A 25,226-nucleotide genomic window follows, 5' to 3' on the forward strand; every position below is an offset into this window, starting at 1 on the left:
CATTGTCAAATGAATAAAAACAAAAGGCAATTAAATGAAGAAAATAAAGAAAAAACAAATCAATGCACAAAAAAAGACCAGCTCGCTGTAATTATACAGACTTCAAATTTCACTAGTTTTGTGCCAGCTGGCTAATTGGTTGAGCTCTTCAGCTTTAATAGGATATGAAGAAACTCACATTTTGTCTATGTGTCTGACCAGAAATATTCATTAAAAAAAAGACTCAGTTCATCAATAGTTGTTACTGGAAATGAGCTTAAAATGCTTCATGGTTCTATATGTGAGCTGTACTGCCTTGGGTTTTAGCATGGCTATAACAATAAAAAGAAATCAGTGCTTTTATACTAAAACTCTACATTTTGTATTTATTTTTATTTAACTAGGATAATGTAACTACTCTATGAATTTGACCAAAGCAAACAAATGATCACAATAAACTGTGATACTGATAAATGTAGATACTGACTTAAAAATCTGGCCTGTTAAAAACAATGAAAGTTTAAAAAACATCTCTATGCTTTCTCCCCATGTTGTCATATTTATGGCAGCTCATCATAATAATTATGCTACAGCTTTGCATGTAATCAAAATATCACAACAATGAGTGTGGCCTAGTTAGGCTGCTGAGGGTGGGTGAAAGAAGGCACCCTAATCCACAAACTGCTGAGCGCTTTGCCGGGCCGTCTTCATTCCACTCACCCTGCTTCTCCACCACCCGGAGTCACCATCTCTAAAGCCCTATTCAGCAAATGCACTGCCTCTTCCTTGCAGCCATTTTGGACTAACAGTAACCATGGAGATGTGGGTCATGCAGCTCTAGCAGAGAGAGGAGACTTGTGGCTGGTGGTGGAGTTAGAGCACTGCAGGCTGCTGAAGCAGACAGCAGCAGAGAGCCATAAACTCTCATTATATCTGGGTCACTGGGATGCTCCAGCTGCAAGGAGCAGACAAGACACTATTATGCAAGAAGAGGGATAAGAGAAGTTTTGGGCACATGGGCTTATAGTAACAGGGGATGTCTGTTTACTGAGTGGGGCGTATGTCAGTAGAGTGCCATGATGACATAAGGTGAGACCAGCTGACTGGTGCTTAGTCAACCCAGTCTTCAGAACATACTATTGTTTGGAGGGCTTGCATTCATTTACAAGCTGTGATGAACATGTTTAGGGCTCTTTGTCGCAGCCAAATTAGGTTAAAGTGTAAGCTGTGTTTCTATAAAATATTACACATATGTAAAAATAGACATGCTTGCTGTGTTGCACGCAATCACGCTGTAATTCATGTCATGCTGTAATTCATGTCATGCTGTTTAAAATTAGACAAGACAAAATATTTGCCAGTACAGAGAACTGACGTTTTTCAATGCAAATCAGTGGCCATCTTTATGTGCAAGCAAATATTTTGCACTTTTCCAGGAAACAATCATCAGATATGTCTAATCTAAACCTTCTGCTCAATATAAACCAAAACATGGAACATCAAGTTTCTGGGATAAGAAAACAAAACCAAAAAAAAAAACCAAAAACCAAGTTGTAAGCCATGTTGTTGTGTCTCTCCTATTGTCCGTGTCCCCCCATCCCAGCCACTCCATGACCTCCCCACTCTTTGGGATTTCGGACTTTTGATTGGTGGAGACCGGGTAGCTTTGTCGTCATAGCCCCATTGCCCATTCATCAGCGGACTTGGGCGTTGTACTCCGCATCTCATTTGCGGCGGGGCCAATTTCTCCATTAAGGAACTCCGTTCGGGGAAAAAATCGAAAGAATTCGCGTCTTTCGCACCTTCGCTACTTTTTCCTTGTGCAAGCGCTCGCACGTCCTTTTGTGGTCATCGTGATTCCGTGCTGATTCCTCGGCTTCGGTTGCAGAAGGGGGAGTCGGCGTTTGACTTGATTTTTCTGGAGAGGAAGCTTGCGGTCTTTGTTCATTCATTTGATCGGTTGGGTCCCTTTGTTGGAACAAAAGCATGGGAGCACAAATCTCCAAAACCGCTGGAAAAGAGGAAGCCGCCGTGGAACAGCCAGCAGAAGGTGCAGCCGTTGCAGCAAAGACGAACGGACAGGTAGTTTTGCGGGGTTTTTTTTTTTTTTTAAAAGAATGATTCAGATCTTAATTGCGCACGCGGAATTTTGCCTCAATTTAGCAATGTGTTGCGTCAATGGCGTGCTCCATGTTCCCTGTAGCGCATCTCCACGCTCACCGGCTTTCAGGGAAAGTGGCCACATGTAGGCCTACACGTTTTTCACCGGCAAATGCACAGTTTCAGGTTATTTTCTCCAACGCATTTAAACTGTATATATAACTTTTCAGTGAAATCATTTAAACTGATACAAAAATGTATTTTTTTTTATTCATCCTACAAAAAATGCCTGGATGTTGCTGCACAACTATTCCAATGAGTGATGATCACGGAATTGTTTAAAAATCGTTTTCTTTTTGAATTGTTTGTAAAATAATCACAGCTGTTCTGCGGCTCCTGTGTCTAAACATTGCGCCTGTGCTTATTCATTTGGTTGAAATGTGTGCAGCAGGGGTTTGTGGCCGCTCTCAATGTGGCATGGCCATTTTAAAAAACGGTACCACGCCTTTGTTGCCAGAATGAGCCACGTTTTTTTTCTTTTCTTTTCTTTTTTTGTGCAAACGCGGACCGCAGAATCCGCAAACTATAAAAAGCAGAAAAGGGTAGGATGAGCTAAGTGCATCAAAATTTAAAAATGGTGCACATTGGTGGACTACACGGGGCATTTAAAGGAAGGGATGATATGGAGGGGGGGGGAGAGAAGCGAATTCCTATGTTGTTTCCACTGGCTTCAATCTGAACGCCACCTCGTGGATCCCGATTGTACTACAGTCTAAGCAACTAGCCTACTGCTGTAAGCCACAGATCTGTCGTCACTCTCCTGGTAACAGATGTTGTTGCAGTTTTAGGAGCTTTTTCTTATTGGTTACTGCTAGTCTGTGAGTGTAATTAAATATCACAGGACACCAGGTTTTGCAGGGGATAGCCCTGCACACACATGCACACTTATGAGTGTGTTTGGCCTAATGAACTTAAATAAGTGCATGTTCAGTAATTTCATTTTTATTCTGTTTTCTTCCAGGAAAATGGCCACGCCAAGACCAACGGGGATACCTCTCCTGCTACAGAGGAAGTCAACAAAGCCGAAGTACAGGCCAATGGAAGCACTCCTACTGAGGAGGCACCAAAAGAAGAAGGTGAAAAGGTAGAGGGTGCCGAAGCCAATGGAGAGAAGGAGCCTGCCGCCACAAATGGAGAAGCTTCTGCCAAACCTGAGGAAGGCGCTCCGTCTACTAGCGAGGATGGCAAGCAGAAGAAAAAGCGTTTCTCTTTCAAGAAACCGTCCTTCAAGCTCAGCGGCTTCTCTTTCAAGAAGACCAAGAAAGAGTCCGAAGAGGCGACAGAGGACGGTGCGGCGGCGGGAGCAGCAGCAGAACCAGCCGAAGGGGAGAAGGCGACATCTGAGGCACCTACTGAAGAGGCCAAGCCAGATGAGGCCAGTGAGGAAGCCAAGGAAGCTGCAGCTGAGGAACCAAAGGCCGAGGAGGGGAAGGCAGAGGAAGCCGGAGGAGAGGAAAAGCCAGCTGAAGCTTCACCTACTGAGCCAGAAACAGCAGCCAGTCCAGAGGCCACGGCTGCTGCCGCCGAGTAATCCTGCTGAACCAGACAACAGAATGAAGGAGACAATGTAGCCCATCTGAAGGAATGCGAGGACTTTGTCTAAAACCAGGGATTTTTTTTGTTTTTGTTTTTTTTGCTTTAGTGTTTGTTTACTACTCTGCAACCATCTCATCCATAACTGCAATGTCCCTGGCAGTGATGGACAGGAGGTGTAACGGAGAGTGTGCTGCTTCCTCACTGCTTATTGGTGCTTGCATTTGTGACATGGGTGAGTGTGAGAGTGCAAATGTGAGTGGGAATTTTTACTTTTTTTTTCCCCCCCCCTCCCTATTTTTTTTTTTCTTTTTTCTTTTTCTACATGAAACCGTGACTGTCAACACGTTGCTGAATTTGACACATATTTAATCAGAAGTGTTTGGTGCTGGGCAATTGGATGTAGCAGCTAAAGCTGTGTCTGCAAGATCTGACACATTGTGGTATTTAAAGGGAAAGTCCAAGTCTTAAATGTTGTCATTGCAGTGCACAGTTGTTTACAACTCTTGAAGCTCAACGCTCCTGTGGACACAAACCATTCCTGAATGAACTAGATTTAGTCAACTGTTAAAACAGTAGGTGCTCATCACTTCCCATTAGATTCCACTGTTTCCAAACTCTGTAGTAACGCACGTTGTATAGACTTTGATATTACTGGTTTTATGACTGAGATGTACCTAAATGACTGAAGTTTTTAACAGATTACCCATTGTAAATGAAGTTTTCTTGTTTTTTCACCATTTGTAAGATTGAATAAAATTGGGAGATGTTTTAAGCAAGTTTCGCATCAAGCTGTGATGACTACAATGCCTACAATACCTAAAAATCTACACAAGAAAGCACATAAATCCGTGGTTGGGGGTACTGTCTTTAAACAGCATTGGGGTTTTTTTTCTCTTTTTGTTTTGTATATGAAACTCACCTTATTCAACATGAAATGTAACAATATCTGCAAACTGGTATTAAGGTGTTCAGTTTATTATATGTGAGTACTGCTGAAGAATAAAGCAACAAAATGTGGATTGGCACTCTTGAGCTCCTTTATTTATGTTTAGAAAGCATAAAAACACCACTGCTGCCCTTTTACAATACCCATCATAAATCTAGAGAGGGAGTGGGAGAGTTTAGACTGGTGTTCAGAGCTGAGGTCGGCTGCTGTAGCCACAGGTATACAGATTCTTTGTTTTACAGCACCATCGTGTGGTGCACTGAAAGATTTCACACATACAGAAACCTTTTTTTTTTTTTTTTTTTTTAATGCAACGAGTTGTATTTAGGATTCTAAGTGTTGCCTCAAGGCACTGTATACTAAAAGATGATACACTAATAGAAAACTGAAGTACTTTGTGACAGCAGGAAGGTAAAACTCCATTTTGACCTCTGGCACAATCAGTCTCAGGGAGAGAAAGCCATCTGCTGTGACCAGTTGGGGTTGAGGAGGAAGAGAGCACATAGGGAGACGGGACACAACACAGACTGCAAGCGTGAAGACAACAATGTAATGACACATTGCAACAGTGTATAAACACATGGGAAATGGAAAATGGTGCTCAGAACTCTGTGTATCTCACAAAAGTCCTGAGCCTATAGCAGCATTGCTAAGGGATGGTGCAGGGTCACCTCATCCATCTTTAACTTTAAGTTTTCATCAAAAAGGAAGCTTTTGAGTCTAACCTTAATAGTAAAGGGAGTATCTGTCTGCTAAATCCAAACTGCGCTAGTTCCTCAGGGGAGGGGTCTAGGTCTGCCCCCTATCCTACTTTTAGAGGCCTTGAGGGGAAGGATTTTAAACTAAATTTGACAAGTCTGAGAGGTAATACTCCAAGATGTTAGAAGAAAACTGCAGCCCTTGTAATGGTAAATGGCCTGCATTTGTATAGCGCTTTACTCAGTCCCTAAGGACCCCAAAGCGCTTTACACTACATTCAGTCATTCACCCATTGGCAATGGCAAGCTACATTGTAGCCACAGCTGCCCTGGGGCGCACTGACAGAGGCGAGGCTGCCGGACACTGGTGCCACCGGGCCCTCTGACCACCACCAGTAGGCAAACATGGGGTTAGTATCTTGCCCAAGGATATTTGGCATGCAGCCAGGAGGCAGCCTGGGATCGAACCACCGACCTTCTGATTAGTGGCTGACCTGCTCTGCCACCTGAGCTACAGCCACCCCCATGAAGAGGCCACAGTCACTTATTTAAATCTTCACATCATTTACTAAATTAGAGCAAAAGTAATGATAAATTAGATGGTGAAGTTGCCCTTTGAGGACACGCACATTTCTTTCCCTAAAACAAACTTAATCTGGAGTGAACCTAAAGTGAGATGTGCTTGCTGCCCAACAGTATTTTTGGTGATTTACCAATGGAGGAACCACACAACATAATTGTGCCACATGATTCAGGGTCAGTTGCGTTGCATCCGAATTCAGAGTTTCTGGTTTTGGACCATAAATGATAGTGTTTGAAACAAACATTTTTACGACGTCTGGAGGTTTAGTGTCTTTCGCAAACAGCGTAGACCGAATTGATGCCTGTGCTCACCATCAACATGTCGAGATGCCTTCCATGAAACCCCATAAACACCAGAATGTTTTTAAGAGTGGAGGAGAAAACAAAACACTCCTGCAGGGTGTTTTTTTGGCAGCACACAGCTCTACCCGTGCACATTTCAAACCCTCTATTTCCTTTGCACCCACTCTAACCTTGGACACTGCAGCTCTGGCCACCGCAAAAAGGGTGTGTTTTACACATAATACTTCTATTTCTGCTTCTTAAACTGCTTGTCCATTTTGGTCAGGTTGTTGAGAGACGTGCTGCTTCTTGTAGCACCCAGTGTTCCTCACATGTTGCCATACACACATCTCTCTACATCCTACTCAAGAACATCTGGTTCCTCTTTGCGTTGCTTCTTTCTTTCCAAACAGATGCACAACTGTATAGATAGACATACAAGGTGAGCCTACTAACAAAAATATATCAAAGTAAATTATTCTTCTTAGTCTCAGCAGATAATTTTAGAGTGCGGCTTGTGGAGTCAGCCAGAGGCAGCTCTCCATCTGCGCTGTCCCACCTCATTGCAACAACCACAGGCCATCTCCAAATGGAAGTACCCTCAGATGGCAATCCCCAGCAGTTTACTTCAGCCAGCTTCCTCTCTCTTCTGTCCCTTGGGCCCCTTACCTAACCACTGTCTCGCTCTTTCCCCCAAGCAAGATCAAACAGCAGCTGCCCTGCCAGAGGACCATCCCTGTCCCTCATCCCACACCCAAACTATATTCAGCACTCTCATATTGAGGCTTGCATGGTAGAGTAGCCTTTGTAAACTTTGGCTGCCAAGCAGGCAACTGGTAGCCATCATGTGGAGAGAGATTTTTTATTTTATCTATTTTAGCTTCTGTATAGGACCATTTGTACAATATATTTACACATGTACTTTACTGAAGTATGTGTGAATTTTAAGCACTTTTTTAACACATCTACTGACTGCAAGCTGGTTAAACTAATATGATCAATGGCAAATTTGTGAGAGAATCTCAACTTCAAGGGTAGACTAAATTGGCAATGGTTGGTCTTACATAATAATAATTACTATTATTGCCCAAGAGTTACGGTTGTGTTGAAGAATAAAGGTGGTCATACCATATATTGACTTTTAAGCTTGTTAGAAATGTTCAAACTCTGTTTTTCCCTTATAAACTGTATATCCATGTATGTTTGCACGTGTCTGCTGCACCTATTTCCCATTTTCCCAGCAAAATATAGAGAAATGAGGAGTGGCTTTTGCACAGTGCTGCATGTAGTTAATACTGTGCACAGGATACCAATTTGTAATAGTGATGCATTTAACCAAATGACCACAAATGAATAGAAATACATCATTATATACATTATATATAATTATATAAGTTACATTACACTGAGGACAGTAAGTCCAACAGTAACTTTGGTAGGAAGATACATTTTATATTTGATACTTCCACTTCACATTTGTCAGCCAAAATTTTGCTTACAAAACCCATATGAGTACTTAAAATTAAAACGTCTTGTTACTAACAAGTAATGGCATGGTAGTCCAGTGCTTGGTTTGAACCTGCTGGGTGATTAGTGCCTCCCTGTGGATCGTTCATCTTTTCCCTGCGTCTCTGTTGGTTTCCTCCAGGTAATCAGACTTCCTCTCACAGTTGATTGGTGATTCTAAATGAACCATAGCTGTGCAGCCCTCACCTCTCTGTGATAGACTGGCAACCTGTCCACAGTGTGCCCGCCTTTCTGTGGAAGTCAGCTGAAATAAGTTTCTATTAAGTAGATGAATGGATGTTGCTGACTTAAGATGTTTCATCTCAGGTAACTTTAGTATTAATAATATTTATATTATATTACTTTTGTATATTTTCACAACAACTTAATCTTGTGTTGAACCTGTCACAGATCACAATTATAACTTGGTGTCTTGTTTTAATCTATGAATCTGCAGGAAAACTAAATTGGTTTAGGTTTTAGTTTTTACAGAACTCGACCAGTGTTCACAAAAATACTCAAAGTGAGTTTAATCTTATGACTGTGTGTTTTCTTAAGCAGTTTTTGTGTTGTTTTATGTGCCTCTAACTGAGTTATTTTTTAGTTTTCAAATTAAATGAGCTGCTAAAAAAGACTTCTGATACAGAACATTCATTAAGACATCATTTATTTTGGTCATTATGGTTTACATGACACAATGTATGTCCAGGGATACAACGATGTTGCTGTTAAAACAGTTTGTGTTTCCATGACAGCATTTTGGTGACTTATTTCGTCATAACGGTCAATTTGACCATTACCATTTCACAATATATTCAAGTCACATTTAGTACAACAGGTTGCACAGAAAAAAAGTATTAGGGTACTTTTAATAAGATTATTGGTAACCCAAACAAAAAACTGAAAGAAAAAAACAAGGTTGTACAAAAACAAACAAAACCAGACAAACACTAAATTAAGAGTCACCAGTTGAAGTCAGTATAAAAGGAACAGAATGGAAAAGAAAAAGTCAGGACACAACACAGTTTAACATCTCAATTTCACATGCTGTCTCCATTACAAAATCTCACTGGTAACATTGTGGATTGCTTACCCCACCCCTGATCACCTGTGTTCATAAATTAGTTTTCCTTCTTCTAAGCACCTATTTCTTGTAGTTTTCAAGTCGAGATGCTACTATTCCTCAAAAAATGGTGAACTGCCTGTCTGTTAAGTTGAGGAAAACTGAACAGGGAGTTTACTTTGAGAAATAGCAAATTTAGTTGGTTGGCTTTTGGAAACTACTGAATCAACGTATCACGTTGAAGCAATGAGGAACCCAGAGAAAGAGCAGTGGACATTCTCTGCAGCAAAGACACCATTGGCCTCATCATCAGGGATCTGGACGTAAACTGTATCCTGCTCATCAAGCAAGAGGACAGCACTACCAGACATCTGGTCAAGGAAACCCTTGTTGTACTCATCATAAGTGAACATAACAGGCTGGCCATTCTTGTACAGAGCCACCAGGGCATGAGCTCCATTGACATGGATGCTATAGGAGAAGAAGTACACTCCAGGAACCTGGCAAGTGAAAATGCCTGAGTCAGGGTCATAGTGATTCTCAGCATTATACACTATGTGGTCAAACTTAATGGGGCTGCCAGCAGGAGGGTAGGGGGTGGTCAGAGCTGCAGTGAAAGCAGACATGGGGGACTTCACCATAATCTCGCTCACACCCAAGTCCTTGCCCTTCTCAAATACAACCTCACCGGGAGGGCCAGGGGGACCAGGAGGGCCAGCTGGACCAGGTTCTCCATCAGCTCCGGGCTCACCAGGTTGACCAGGAGGACCCTCAGGTCCAGTGAGACCCTTAGCAGCCAAACCAGCGGGGCCAGGAGCACCAGGGAGACCTGGGTGTCCCTTGAGGCCTGGAGGACCAGCGGGACCTTGAGGCCCAGTAGGTCCTCTCGAACCTGGTGCACCATCTGATCCAGAGGGACCTTGCTCACCTGGGCGACCAGGATGACCTTTGGGTCCAGCAGGCCCTGGGATACCTGGGGCTCCTGGGGTACCTGGGGCACCTACATTTCCTTTTTCACCTGTGGGTCCAGTTTCCCCTCTGGCCCCAGCAGGACCAGCTGGTCCTGGGTAACCCTGCTTACCTTGGAAACCCTGTGCTCCCTGATCTCCCTTGTTTCCCTTAGGTCCCTGAGGACCAGTTGCTCCTGTGTCACCTTTAGGGCCAACAGCACCAGGTGCACCTGTGAAACCTCTTTCACCCTGAGGTCCAGTAGGACCAGTTGGGCCAGTTGCACCAGTAGCACCAGTATATCCAGTTGGACCTTGCTCACCCTTTGGGCCTGTAGCACCAGGGCTACCTGTAGCTCCCCTTTCTCCTTTCTCTCCATTTGCACCTGGCTTTCCATATCCAGGCACTCCAGGGGCACCAGGGGCTCCAGAAGGTCCCTGGTTGCCTTTAGGGCCACTTGAACCAGGCAGACCGGGGGCACCATTCTCACCTGGTTTACCTGGGAGACCAACACCTGGGGCACCGGTGTGTCCCTTAGGTCCCTGAGGTCCCATGGGACCAGGGGCACCATCGCTACCTGGGCTACCTGATTTTCCTGGCTCACCTGGGGAACCTGGTTTTCCTGGCCTTCCAACTCCAGCTGGACCTGGAGCTCCAGGTGGACCCGTGGCCCCTTCAGGTCCTGTCTCACCCTGAGGCCCAGGTGCTCCCACCCCTCTATCACCCTTAGAGCCTGGCAGTCCGGGGATACCTGGGTGTCCTTTCAGACCAGGCTCTCCTCTAGGTCCCATTGCTCCAGGAAGACCTGAGGGTCCAGGCTTGCCAGTAGCAGAGAGGCCGGCAGGTCCAGGGCTTCCTGGTGATCCAGGGACTCCCCTAGGTCCTTGAGGGCCAGTGGCTCCAGTATCTCCCTTCTCACCAGGGTCTCCAGGCCTGCCAGGTTTGCCAGGACCACCTGGAGATCCAGGTTTACCAGCAATGGAGCGGCCAGGAGATCCAGGGGGTCCGGGAGGTCCTTGAGGTCCAGCATAGCCTTCACCATTTTCACCTGGTGGGCCAGGAGGGCCAGGAGGTCCCTCGGGGCCTGGCTCACCTGGAGCACCAGGCTCACCTGCCACCACTGTGAAGAATGAAGAGAAACCATCATTAGTTCCATTAGCAAACAAAAAAAGGGCACGAAAACAAAAATGGACACAAAGTAACAAAGTGAAAGAAATCTCTGTGTGTATGTTCAGGATACCTTAAGTCTGTGCATAAAATTCAACCACTTATTTCTAATTAGGGTCTGTTTAGGATGTTCAGTAAATCCGACTGCATCCCATTCAAGTGACAAGTGCGGGGTCATGGATGTACTGGCCAGCTCTCAGTGCTTAGTTTGTTTGAGTGCGCATCAGTTTTGCAGCGTTCACAAGCAATATGACTTTCAGCAAACCAATATGAGCTGAATTTTAACTTTTAAGAAAACCTCTCTACACAATGGTCTTCATTTTTCAAAATGGCTGAAACATGATCTACTAATTGATCCAGAAGGCGGGGCATGTTTAACTCTAATCAGGCAATGGTCTAACTTGTGAGATACGCCCACATACAGCTCACCTATTGATGTACAAATATTATATGTTACATATATATGTTACATGCATATTTTATTTTGAAACAACCCCTTATAAACAGATGCATGTCTAGTATTATTCTAATAATTTATTTTAATACAGAGAAAGCATAATGTAAAGAAATATGGCTGCATGTAACCTGCTGAATGGCTATTTTTAATACAAAGTACAGGTTTCAGATTTTAATGAGCGCCTTATGATTTGTTTAGGAGCTACTCAAGCAAAATAAGAGGGAGCTCTTTTTTATTTGCTGCCTTAATGTGGTCACATGGGTTTGAGTGTAAAAGGCTCACTCCTTGGCTTATTCTAGTTTAGTTTGGATAAAGCCAAACAGATGTTTCTACTTTTGTGTTAAACAGGCACACCCAAACAAACCACACTGCTGGGTGACTGGACTTTAATTGTCAGTGTGAAACTAAAAATAGCCCCATAACAGCTACTTTCTCAAATGGAAACAGGAATGAGCTGATGACACAAAAGCGACACTTCACATTTTGCACTGCGTTTGGGAAACACACAACCTCTCTCTTTGTGTTTGGCAAAATATTTTTTTAAAAAAAAGAAAATCAAAACGTAACTCATGTTAACACTTAAATAAATCGCGTGCTTAGTAAATAGAGCGAATAACTCTGCCAGATTGAAAAACTTTCATGCACCATTTCAGAGCTTTAATGTAAACAGAATTAAAGTTGGGCCTTACTTTGAAGCATGTGCGCAAAATAAAATAAAACAAAGTAATAAAACTGTTGCTAATGTGAGTAACTCAGCTCACTTAGTCACAAAGGGTCGCCACAGAGGACAGCTCCGCCTGTTAGATTCCCTTTTTCACGCAACTCCCGATGGGATTTTTATCTCCTCCAGGGATGTTTTGCTTGTTCGGGGAATGTTTAAACCACTTCACTACGGAGCTACCGCTCTGGGGGAATAAATGGATACAAATCTCCAGGAAATGCTACAAAAACTACAGAGGTAGATTTAATCTGGTGATTTAGAGGAAAACGAAAACCTACAAGCTCTGCGTCGTGCAAATAACCTGCAACTCCAGGCCTCACTGCGTGATTGGAGAGGAATGCAACCTGTTGTAGCCAATCAGAGCGCAACACTGGCCTAGCGCAAGGTGGAGTTCAGCTTTCAAAGTAAAGTGTCCCTATCATCTGCCATGCTGCTTACGGTTCCTCTCTTGGTCAAAACAGCTATCCTCCTCACTAAAGGTAAGGAAATCATACCATGAAGTGTTACTCAAATAAGACCAACTTTATGGAAGAAAATCTCCCATAAAGTTGATAGGCTGTTCGAGCACAGGGCGAAATAATGCTTATTCTTACCATGGCTCTTTACAGGCATCACCTTCCTCACAACGTAACCCTTTCCGTGGGCTGCTGCAGAGGCCACCACAAGGAGGAGGATGGTCGCTACACGTATGTCCATCTTGCAAGGTCAAACCTGCAGTGGAGGAGAAGAAGAAGAAGAAAGTCAGTACATCTGTTTTCAAGGTATAAAAAGCGCAGTCAAGCTTTAGTGTTTGTATGTTACTTTGTGAATTTTAGAGAGCCTGAACTTTTCTGGTACAAGAGCATGCTGTACTCTTTCTTACAGAAACAATACTAGACAACAAATAAGAACAGAAAGCACAATTTTCTATTTCCACACTTCAGGGTCATGTATTACAAATGAAGGTAAAAGGCAGCAAAAGTTGCTCTATTTTTCTCCAACCAGTCACAGGAATGACTGAAGGCCCACACAAAGCCTAGATGTTGATAGCACTCCCCTAGAGATAGAGAGGAAATTTCACATACCGGCATCCAACGAGAAGAACCAAACTCCTCAGCACCAGTGAGCTCCTGGTACTGCTGTATATCCTTAGGGTAGGAGCACAACTGAGGATATGCTGCCCTCCAGTACAATGATGTGGGTATTTATACCATATCTACCCTGCGCATCATTAAAAAAAAAAAAAAAAAGCCCCCACCACTCAAGTACCTCCCTCCTCCAGCTAGGCTGTAATTAGCAGACAGATCTGCCCAAAGCGGGCATGTCACATCAGGGTTCCTCCATGTCTTGAATATCCAGACACATGATTATCACTTATTTCTGTCTTCTCCTAAACTATAAAACAATAAAAAAAAATAAATGTATACTTTTGCAATGGATAAAAACAATCTCAACGAGAGCAACAAGGACACCTTTCATTTTCATCTTGGTTACATGCATATGGCATTTTACAGAAGGCATTTAAAATCTGCTCTGGACATGTTTATGTTAAAATACCTCTTTCTAAATATGAAAATATCTTAAGGTAGTCAAAACAGACAGCTACTGTAGGTCTGTAACGGCACCTGTATAGCTTCACAAAGCGTGCTTTGAGGATGTATAGTGCACTACATGTCTCATCTCCAAATTTACATCTTGTCCAGCCGACTGGTGAAACTTGTCTTTACCTGTGCCGTCTGTCTGGACACCTCTGTGCCTGCATGATAACATAAACAAGGGAAGTGGTGGTGAAAGATTGCCTTCATGAAAGGTACAGTAGCTTTAGTGGAGTTTGACTGAAATGAACTAAAAATATTTTTTTCACTGATGTGAAGGCATCATTTAAGATATTCATATATTTAGTTCAGTACATTTCCTGGGTATTATTATTTGGTCAGCTTGTTATGTGACTAATAGAGGACAAAGTAGCCTTGATTTCAGCCTCTATTTCAAGATGAACACATTTTCTTAACTTGGATATTTTTGTATGTTTTTCACCCTCAAAACAGCTAATAAAGCTATATAAAGAGCCACTGGGAAAGGCATTTGGGCTTGTTTCTGTGCAGTCTTGTAAATGCACTCTAATGTAGCAGTTTTTAAGTGCACTACTCCTGTTTAAACACCAGAGGGCAGGTTTTACTGAGGTACAGCACCTATCTCTGGAGTGAGGTGCCGCTGCTGTAGAGAAGGGGCCATGCTGCTGTGGTCACTTGTTATTTTTGGCCGCCTCAGTGCATCATCAGAGGTTTCAGTCCTATCCCTACAATAAAAGCTAGTTCCTGTCAAAATGTTGTATTTCCTCACTCCTGTCCTCCAGTATTATCCTCCCTCGCCCTCACCCTCCACCTTGTGTTGCTTACTTTGAGATGTTCCAACTGTAATTTCTCAATTTCACCCCAGCCACATAGGAAATGCATACACCCAAATAATCACATGTTCTCAAACACACAAGTAGCCATAAACGATGTGTAGGGTAGTCCATGGCCCATCCCAAAATCTTCTTGGTGAATGGCGCAGCCAGTTATGGCACATGTTCTTCCACTGTTCTTATAATGTACATACATACTGCTGACAACATGTGTATATTTGCAGAAATGATGATGAACTGCGTGATTAAGGGCTTCACCATGTTTCTATATAAGGCGTCTATACTACATGCGACCGTGACTGGCATCTTCCACCACATATATAATTAAAGATTCTACAACATGGGTTGTTGGAACCCCCTTTTTTGTAAATTAGACCAAATTATCTGCAATTTTCCAAAGTGCTACCTTCCCCAGCTCATATCACTTAATCATGTTTGGCAAGTATTGTTTAAGTTCACTCTTCCTGTCAAATTAAACGTAATATAATTTGCGATCTTCATTTTCAAATATTTGAAATTTTGCTCATGAAAGAGTTGGGAGTGATAGCTCGCGGCAAAGGTGCAGACTGACTACCCGAGGCAGTAAAATGATAGAGAGAAGTCACATTGCATTTACTTGAAGTGTGTCTTAGTTGGAAGGAGCAGAGCACTTAAGCCAGTTATCACTACTGGAAGTTTTCCTTTTGAATGTGCATGTTTAGTCTTGCTTCATCAGCTTTGGAAAATCATGTTTCTCCTGCAAGTATACAGCAGAAGGTTTCTATTTTGATGAAATTACTGGTGAATGCCACACCAATGCCACATCAGTGTGCCACCAGTTTTGTTATATGTATTTTTTTTTAAGTTATGCTCTATTATTTTAAAATCTCTTTATGCTCGTGCCCTAGGAGGAGGCCGAGGCTTTCCGGCTTTAGTCAGATTTAGATGAAAGAACAGAGCAAAGGAGGGTGGAGTTAGAATTTTGTATGTTTAGGTTCAGATCATTTCAGTTTATGTTTTTCAAACAAGGCAAAGCCAATGCGAAAGAGGCTCTCTGTTTTTAGTCTGTTGTTCTGAAAACAATGATTCATCTCTTTATGCATGAAAAAAAACTCCCATCATGCATCTGTGAAGCGACAGGAAGGCTCATGCTGCGCTTTGGAACCAGAGCACATTTTGGCTTGAGGAAGACTTGAATTGACAGTGCAATTTGGATGTTGTTTATAACCTTGCAGCATATATTTTTTTGCTTTTCTTAACACGCCACTGCACTTATTCGAGAAGGACGCAGTGTCCTTGTGCCTTCCAGCAGGCGAATTGAAGGCTGTGAAAAGTACATGGCAGAGCTCTATCTGCTCTTCTCATTACTTCGCCGCAGCTGCTTGATGTGGCTGGCAAGCCTCATTGTAATAACCATTAGGAATTAGGTTAACAGCCTTCGAACTTGAGGTAGTGACGTCGCTTCACTCTTATATTCCTTGTGAGCCCCCCACTGTAAAATACACACATGCTTTCAGTTTCGTGTCACTTTGTACCCTTGATATGTGACATCAAATATTTTTTTTACTGAATTTAGAAAACAGAGAAAACAGCTAATTATGCACACGCCCAAAGTCACTGGGAGCAAGTGAAAGCTGAATCGCTCCTTGTTTTAAGATCGCACAGATTTTATGGCTGTTTTTCATGTAGTTTAGTGACAGCAGTCATTTAAGGAGTCATTTGAGGTACTTCTTGAGTATTTGCTTTTTTGGTACTTCACTATCCAATAATTATTGCAGCATTTATTTCACTATATTTATCTCACAACTCTTGTTAGTAACTTTGCAGTTTCAGATTATTAATGCAGTCATATGTCAATGCTTTTTTATTGCATAACACAGGGATTCATATACTTTTTTATTGCTGCTAGTGTCCAATCAGAAACTCTTATTTTGGAGCATAACTCATTGGAGATTCTTCATATGCCCCACAAAACAAACACGGGCTGAAATAAGGATAAAAAACAAGCATGGGAAGCCGTGACAGGGCAAAGTTTCTTGCCTGACCCTTCTGCAGCGGACATGAGCTGGCATTTTGAGGCCCTGCATGTTCTTCAGGCCTTCATCCGTATCTAACAACAGCCTGTGGATTTCACTAAAATCCCCAGAGAGTAGCTGGACAGCATTACTGGCAATGCTGGTGATGTTTGTGCCTGTACTCTGCAATGATAACAGTATTTGAGGGAAAGCTTTTCGCATTTTGTCTGTTTCTGTGCGCTCCACTGCCTAGGAATCGATGTTTTTGGTTTCTTCGAGATTCTGGCCAAGGCTCAACCCACACCCAGCAGAGGGACATAATTGGCGGTTGATGTAAGGGGGCCCGGGCTGAGCACGTGAGTTAAAGGCTAAAGATACACCATCACTGCTGGGATACAAATTTAATGTTTCAATAAACTCCACGGACCACTAAAAACTACTTTAAACTTTATGAATGGCAGCCTTGACAGGGGCCTATGTGAGTGATTGGTGGGGAAATTATAGGGTCCTGAAAACAAACAGGGACCCAAATGGTGCCGGATGCGTAAAAGTAACTGAAAAATGGCAGCGGTAGCTTTGGGGCGAGGGCTGGTGTCTGGGAGGTCACCAGTTTGAAATTCAGAAAGGCAGAAAAACTGGGGGGATGGATGAGAAAGCGCCAGTTGGGTGTTCCTCGATAGATCCCAGGTGTAAATGCATGTAGCTGCGTGTTAACATGAAAGCTTTCCCCAGCCAGACACCACATGGTAATCTAACGTAAATTTCTTTGACTTTAGGGTGTTTTACCCCCGTAAACACACTACATTTGCTGTGTAATTAAGCCGATAAGTTGGAAATAGTTTGAAATTTGTGCTCACTCCCTGCTTGTGAAGTTATCGCCGTTCTGGCTGTTGAAGCTGGTGCTAGACGCACTTCTGAAAATGAGGACTTGCTTGTTGCCAGTGAAGCGAGTCAAATGCTACTTGATTTGATTGCTTCTGTTTCCATAGTTCAGTATGCTGTATGTTTATTTATGGAAAGGTCTGACTCAGCTGTCATTTTCGGGCAGCTTTCTTTAGTTTAGCAGAGGAAATCAGGCCTTCAGAAGTGCAGCAGCCAGAAACTAATTGAATGAGAAGTACTCAGCCAGACAGTTTATGGGGTGCTACAGAGCACCCAATTTACTTCAAAGGTAAAAAGGTCATAAGAACATACAGATATTTTTCGCATGCTTGTTGTGTCCTCAAGCGAGGAAGCGATCTTTGCTCGTTATCGTTTTTATCATGAGGTTGGGTTTTTTTGGGATTGAAACAAACAAACGGTGAAACAGAGGACAGACTGCTCAGAGTATCTGTTTACTGTGGGATCATTTAAAGATATCAAAGCGAAATAAAACGACCTTAATGGGATTTTCAGCGCTTAAGCATAGGTGGCAGAGTCCTGTATTTAAGGATAATGACTAATCTGCTACATTGTGCCTGTGAAAATTTAGGGTTTCACCGTCTGTATCAGCGAATGCCAGAGAATCTGTTAGTGTGTGTGTGTAGGAAAGTGCTTGTGAAAGGCAGGAGGAGCAGAGGTGGATTTATATTTGTCTTGTCTTCTCATAATCACATCTGACTGGAGTCGGACGTGTGGTGGGGGAATGACACTTTGTGTGCCTCAAATCCAGAGTGACAACCAAGAACCATGTTTACACAACACAATGTCACCTCACTTGCTGGAGCAGATTGTTAGCACTGCACCATAATGACCGCTGGAGAGACAAGACAAGTGTTGTTTCTGTACACTATATTTGGGAAGAGCCATGTCTGTCTCAAAATAAGTGTTGGGGCTAACCTGTGAGTTAGCACCCACACAATTCACAAACCTTATATAAAGACACGGCCACAGGAAGTTAGCTAGAGTTTAACGTACAGCGTGTCCAGAACAATGCTGGGGCCATGGCTCGATCGCTGTGGTTTTGAGGTTTGTTTTGCTGGCTGATGAACCCTGTGTGGGTTGATACTTTGACTGGGCCCGAAACAGTAACCCTAACTGTGTCTAAATGGGAATGAGTCCACATTATAAAACCCTAACAAACAATAGCATGCTGTCTACTTTCTATAAAATATCGTTGCAGTAAAAATAATAGTGCACACAGAGTTTTCTCCTTATAAGGTTTAAGTTTGTTATTTGGTTTGGTTGATTCGTGATGAAGTGTTGACCTGACAGAGTGTCTGCTGGGATAGGTTTCAGCCTCATGGCGAACCTGAGTGATGTATGGATGGATTCCACTGTTCCCTTTAGAGGTCGCCACAGCAGATCATCTGCTTCCATCTCACCCTATCCCAGCATCCTCCTCTGTCACACAAGCTTCTCCTGCTCCTTCACTACATCCTTGAATGTTCTCTGTTCTTCCTCTTTTCCTTCTGCCTGGCAGCTCTATAGTCCCAACATTTAAAGTTTCTATTTTCACTAACATACTCCTACCTTTCCTTCCCTCATGCTGCCTTACAACATGCCTTCCCTTCTTCTCCTCCTCTGTATTCGGCCAACAGTAGCATAGTTTCCACCATCGCTGTCTTGGCCAGCAGCACCAGACGCAGCCTTTGGTAACCTGTGCCTTGACTGATCCAGTATGGAAATCTAATTTTTGATGATATGCCTGTTTGATTTGGCAAAGATTGTATTCCAGACTCCCTTCCTGACACGCCCTCCCCATTTATCCTTGCTTGAGACCAGGACTAGGGGCACACTGGATTGTGGTTCCCCCCCATTGCTGGGTTGTGTTTTCTATATTCTTAAAGTTGGCATTTCCATTTTCCTCATGTTCTGCCACCTGTTGTTGGCATGGTCATTCATGTACATCTTTGTATGAAATAGCAACCCACATGAACCTGCTTGCCCCTTTAAAAAAGAGAAGAAAAAACGTGTTACTAGTGGTCATAAACCACAGAACTTAAGTCTGTTGTAAAGAAGTTTGCAAATGAGTTTTATATCGTCTTGTAGTGTAGGCTCAAAATTGGTATTAAACTGGTTATTCCAGTTTTTTTATACACAGTCTTTTGTAACAGCTTCACCCCCTTAGTTGCCCTGAGTCAGTGCAACATTGGATGCGAGTTTCGTCGTTGTGCTTTGTTGAGTTTTATTGTTTGTAATTGGAAAAGAAAAAAATAAAGTCCGATCACCAAACGGAAACTGACACATCAGAAAAACCAGTAATGAAAGACACATACTAACCTCTGCAAAATATTATAAAAACGACAAATATGCAGCTGGTTTGTAAACTGAACTCAGATGTGACCAAAAAGTCTGAAGTGTTGCCATAAAAAACCAATGTGAAAGTATTCAGTTGGCTGGCTATTTGAAAAACAGTTATTCAGACGAATGGCTCGCTGCAGATGTTTTTTGGAGTTTGTTGTTGGTAATCCACAAACACAAGAACATCCCAGAATAAGTCAGGAGGAGAACACACAATCTGAAGTTTCATTACATATGGTGCGCATGCTGGCAGTTGGCGTCTCATTGTGTTTGTTTAAGGGGTTTTTGGGACCAGACTTCATATTTGCAGAATATTTTGAAGAGACGGGCCAAAGGTGGATCCAAAAACATTTGTGTTGAGTGAGTTTGTCCAGAGCTTTACATGGGCTGGGACTGTGGAAATGGAAAGCTGTCTGACACAGCATGGGTCCGAGGTATTTCTTGCCTTCAGTGCATCGTTTGATCGCCTACTATAAAGGAAAATATAGTGCATTAAACCTGCCTAACCACAGGTCATGTGAGACCGTCCCTGACATTTAGACAAAACAAATCTGTAGTGAAACTGTAAGAGAACTTGTAGCCTAAAATAGACAATTCTGACTAAATGTCCACATTTAGTTGGAATTGTATGATGTAGTGCCCGTGTTTGCAGTTCTGCATGATGCTGTGAAATTACAAGCAATTTAAACTTTTTTCCCTGACAAAAAACATGGTTTAGCACATCTTTAAAGGAGCTATTAGACCCGAATTTACATGAAATGAGCTGTTGAAACACCAAATGCTTTGCAGGTAACTTGGAGTTCAAGATGCTGTACAAGGATTGTGCACGCTTAGAACTTAGAGGCATATAACGTTTTTTGTGCACTTGTACATAAAATTCTTACTTGTTGCGTGACTAAAGCTTAGGTGTCTGCTGGGAGGACTTGTAGCCAAGCTTCTGTGACATCCAGCGGATTGAAGCTAAGGAAACAGGATTTTATAATCTTCTTGGAGGGTCTAGATGATTTATTTTTCCTACAGCCAGTAATACATCCAGCATTGCAAAGCAGAACAAGGAGTTTGTCATTTTGTTGAACCATCAGTTTCGCTTTGGAGAGCTGGGTTCACTGTGAGGGCTTGTCCCCTCGCGAGCAGAGCCAAGTGGTCTTAAACACAGAAAGAGTGTGAGTCATTGTGCTCTGTAATTTAGGCACACTGCAGCTGTCTTAAGTGACCACGACTGGAGACCTGTTAACCGGCCCGATCCACATGTAAAACTTTCCTTTCCTGTTAACGTAATAATTATAATGTCACTTCCCAGAGCTCTCTCCCTCAATTGCAGCATGTATAGCTTTAACTGCAATGACAGCTTGCTGCAGGATCTTTCTAGGACAGGCCTGATGACTATTTTGGGTCTCTGACCTTCTTTCCCGACAAAGAGCCTCTGTTAATCTCTTCTATAATTCCTGCACTGATTTTTTTTTTCTGGATAATGCAGCTACTGTAAATACTATTTTCCAAGGTTATGAGCTTTTCTTTTAAACCCTGTAAATATATGTCTTCCTCTATGGCAGTGAGTTGGAGCTGGACAGTCGAGTGGCACAAGGTGAACTGCTAACTCGGCTGAATGGGACACATAAGACTTAAAAGACTTTCCAATTTGTCTTTTTCTCAGCTATTTACGGTTCTGTATTTCAAACAAAATCTCCAAATGTGGAAGTCTGAGGTCCTGTGGTAAAGGAAGAGAGAATTACAGTCCTAATACTGCTGCACTTTTTCTGCTACAGTGTTTACATTGGTCTAGTCACTTTCTGGTCAGATTGCAACAGCATGTGGTTGAGTAAAACTGTGGTTGTCGCTGCTGCTGCTGTTTGAAACCCATCTTATTCCAGACAGACAGGTGGACTCTGTCTGGAAACTCTTGCAGTCGCATTTAGATGGCAACAGCTTTCTCAAGTGGCTTTCTAATAAAGGGATAGAACATTTGATCAGACGTTTTCCCGTAAAAGGAAAACCTCCTCACTAGCAGATTGTGCTGCCGCATGCATGTCATTCAGTGTGCCAAAACTAGCCATTTTTAGGTGGTAAGTACTCTGGTCCTGGCAGTGAATATTTATTTTATTTTTAGCCATCTGACTGGTTTTTATAAGGTCAATTTGTGCATTTATATAAACACAGATTACTTTCTAATAACTTTGGAGTATATTGGTATATACTGTACTTAATTTCACCGTCGCAGGATCAACAAAGAAAGCTATTTGCAGTGTGCATCTGTGTCTTTAAACATATCCTAAATAAATTAATGCCAGTAATCATTTGTAAACGTTTGCATTTTTGCATAATATACAGTCTAATATTAGCATTTTATGCAGTGCAGTGTTTCTGACCTTACTGCTAACTCCTGAAAAAAAATAACAGTATTTCTGCTCAATGCTTCCCTGTGCTCAGGAGTTATTAGATGTCTTTCTCTGTCTGATGCAGAACAACAGTGTGCACAGAGTTTTTTCCAAGTTTTTTCAGCGTTTGTTGAAGCTGGAAACAAGTCGATAAGAGTGATGTCATCATAAAAGATGAACAAAGGCATCATGAGATCATCTGTTTGTTGGGGTTGTCGTTTTGAAGCCTTTAATTTGGCATTTTGGCCTTCACCGTTTTGATGTTTTGCAACTTGATGCGATGAGTGGGTGGTGGGTTTGACTGACAACCTGAGGCCACTGCACGCTCATTTGGTAGTGATTTGTCAGTCATCGAGTAGCCACACCATAAAGCCTGTGCTGCTTTATTGTGTGCTTTGCTCTTAGTGGCACAATAATTTATGTATGATGCTGTGTTGAAGGAGTCTTAAAACTAACAGCAGTGACTTTCTGTAGACTTCTATACAATCAGAATTCTTTTTGACAACTGAGGTCAATCCCTGCTGGCCATTCGGGTCATGATGATAGTATCACACTGTTGTTGCAGATTTGTCAGCTACTCAACCATAATGAGAATGTCCCGTTCTACCACATCCCAAAGGTGCTCTATTGGACTGAGAACTTGTGACTGTGGAGGCCATTTAAACACACTGAGCTCATTGTTAAATTCAAGAACCCAGTCTGAGATGATTTGAGCTTTGTGATAGGCTCCAGGAGCCATCAGAAGATGCTAAGCTGGTCACAAAGGGATGGGCATGGTCAGCAGCAATGCTCAGGTAGACCATGGTGTTTAAATGCTTAGTTGGAACTAAGAAGTTACTGCCATCCTCCTTTCAATCTCTCCCATCAACAAGGGATTTTATGCCCAGAGAACTGCAGCTCACTGGATATTTTCCTTTCTGTGGACCATTCTCTGTAAACCCTTAAGATGGTTGCGTGGTCAAATCCCAGTAGATAAGTAGTTGCTAAAATATTCAGACTAGCCTGTCTGGCACCACCAACCATGCAGCATTCAAAGTCACTTAAATCACCTTTCCTCCCCGTCCTGATGCTCAGTTTGAACTTCAGTATGCCTAAATGCATTATATGTTTGACATAAAGGTGAGGGGTGATTTATGAGTGACTGAAAAATGTCTGTTATCGGTGATTACATTGCATTTCTCATGACTGGATTGGCCTCTTGTCGCCTTGTCACGCAAAAGTTGCATACATTTGCTCTTTTCCTTGCTGAAATGACAGATTAAAAGCCTAAATGAGATAAGTTTCATGTTTGTGTTCTTATTTCAAAGCCCTTCACTTTCACTTTATCACAGTGCGAAGCCCCTCTGTTGAGTTTGATCCCTTCTGTAACCTCACAGACAAGAGGTTGGCTTCATTGAAATTAGACTAATTATATTCCACACCTCTACACACGCATTTACTCTAAGCTGTACTTTTACTAGCCATTATCTCTTTAGTGTTTCATGACTGTGAAACACCCTCTTCCAAATTAAAGGTCGGAAATGTGCCAGAACCTTACATTATAAGCAGTTTTTTTGGGGGGGGAATTAAAAGCTGCCCAGTCGCTCCAGTCTGTCAGTCTGCACCAGTTTGACATCAGCCGCCAACTGAGAGCTTAGCTTAAGCTGCAGACTATGAAAATCTGTCTTTTCCCTTCAGCTTGTGCAGAGAGAGCGGGAGAGCTGAAATGTGCTTCCACAGACATTTTGGGATTTCTGCCCTGTGATGAAATGCAGCGATAGACTGTAAATGTCAGTAATCACCTGGGGATAAAGAAAAGAGACTGTTATGTGTAGTCATACAGAGGTGCACAGACGTTTTGTCAAAAATATTTTCAAATCAGGTCCTAGCTGGAAGGTGTGCTCAGCTTTTTCAAATCACAGCCATTACAGAAAACTCAGTTTGTTCATCATTCACACAAAGTATTCTCTTTAAAAGTTGGCGGTTTCTGTTTTTATTCATGATTTGAGATTTTAAAAAACATGTATCTATTACTTTGTAATAATGTAAGCAGTGTCTTTAATTCATAATTCAACTATTAATCAGAGCTGGCACTCTGTGCATGTGCTCTATGTAAGATTAGGCGACTCAATATAAGCCATAAGAAGGAAGCTTAGATGATACAACACAGACCAGTTTGTCTTTTTTCTCGTCTGATCTAACATTCACTAAAGTTTCAAGACAAAGGGTTGAAAATGTATAAAGCAGTTTTTGCCACAGGTTTTAAACACAGCGTGCAAATGCACTACCCTAGATTTTATGGGCTTTAACAACAAGCCCGCTCTGGTTTACTCATACATATAATAGTGGCTGTTGCCATGGTTTTGTTGCTTCGTTAAGCAACATGTTAAGCATACACAATGTTATGTTATAGAGCTGAAAGTTGGTTTTGGTGTTTAGACAAAGGAAAGCTGGAGAGCTTTATTTAGGATGCTGTGATTCACTGTGCTTTTCCCGCAATGACGGCCGCTCTTTGATTTACATCTGGACCCACGGAGTTTGAGCAGATGCTGAAAGCTATAGTGGATACATCATTCACCAAATAATCCATCACTGACAGAGTTCATCGATGACCAGATGATAGACCAGAAAAAGCTGAAGGAAGTAATTAAGTAGTGTTATACTTAAGTAACTAAATGCTACAAACCTTTTAAAAAGTTCACCTAAAAATGTAGCGATGAAATAAGGCATCAGTTAAGGTAAATTAGCTTCTGACCTTTGCTTCTTTGAGAAAATCAAATCCCTAATCTAAAAAAATGAGGGATAAATACATTTCTGGTATTGAAATTAATAGTTTTCCAGTTAGTTTTTGCATTTTGTGAAGTAATAGATAAAATCATGATGAAAAAAAAAAGGTTTTACTTGTCAGTACATAATTTTTAAAAAATCACCTGGTCTTTACTAAGTCCTAAAATTGGGCAAATAAGTTCATCTCAGTTTCAGATCGTGTAAGGTGAAGTTATTATTTAGAAAAGTTGGCACTTCTGTAATATTTTTTTTGATTATCAGGCTGAAATATCTTTATTTAACACATTGGCTTTAGACTGAAATAAAACTGCTCAAGTGAAATTTGAAATTTATCTGATTTATACCACATTTTAAAAAACATATTGCTTTCCAAGACCAATAAGCAGACTTTCATAACACAATACAAGCTACTGTTCACAGAAAACGTCAAGTTAACAA

General features: G+C 42.1%; 2 protein-coding genes across 2 annotated transcripts; one reads left to right on the forward strand and one right to left on the reverse strand.

Moving 5' to 3' along the window:
- The first annotated feature begins 1,684 nt into the window (after positions 1-1,684).
- On the forward strand, positions 1,685-4,694 carry marcksb (myristoylated alanine-rich protein kinase C substrate b). The gene is made up of 2 exons (XM_031747136.2): positions 1,685-2,061; positions 3,101-4,694. The coding sequence occupies exons 1-2, from the start codon at positions 1,966-1,968 to the stop codon at positions 3,668-3,670; spliced, it is 666 nt and encodes a 221-aa protein (XP_031602996.1). The 5' UTR covers positions 1,685-1,965; the 3' UTR covers positions 3,671-4,694.
- Positions 4,695-8,339: 3,645 nt separating this feature from the next.
- On the reverse strand, positions 8,340-13,204 carry col10a1a (collagen, type X, alpha 1a). The gene is made up of 3 exons (XM_031747203.2): positions 13,110-13,204; positions 12,639-12,756; positions 8,340-10,820 (listed from the first exon to the last, which is right to left on the reverse strand). The coding sequence occupies exons 2-3, from the start codon at positions 12,739-12,741 to the stop codon at positions 8,986-8,988; spliced, it is 1,938 nt and encodes a 645-aa protein (XP_031603063.2). The 5' UTR covers positions 12,742-12,756; positions 13,110-13,204; the 3' UTR covers positions 8,340-8,985.
- Positions 13,205-25,226: the final 12,022 nt, after the last annotated feature.

Source organism: Oreochromis aureus, linkage group 19, assembly GCF_013358895.1.
Source record: "Oreochromis aureus strain Israel breed Guangdong linkage group 19, ZZ_aureus, whole genome shotgun sequence".
NCBI lineage: Eukaryota > Metazoa > Chordata > Actinopteri > Cichliformes > Cichlidae > Oreochromis > Oreochromis aureus.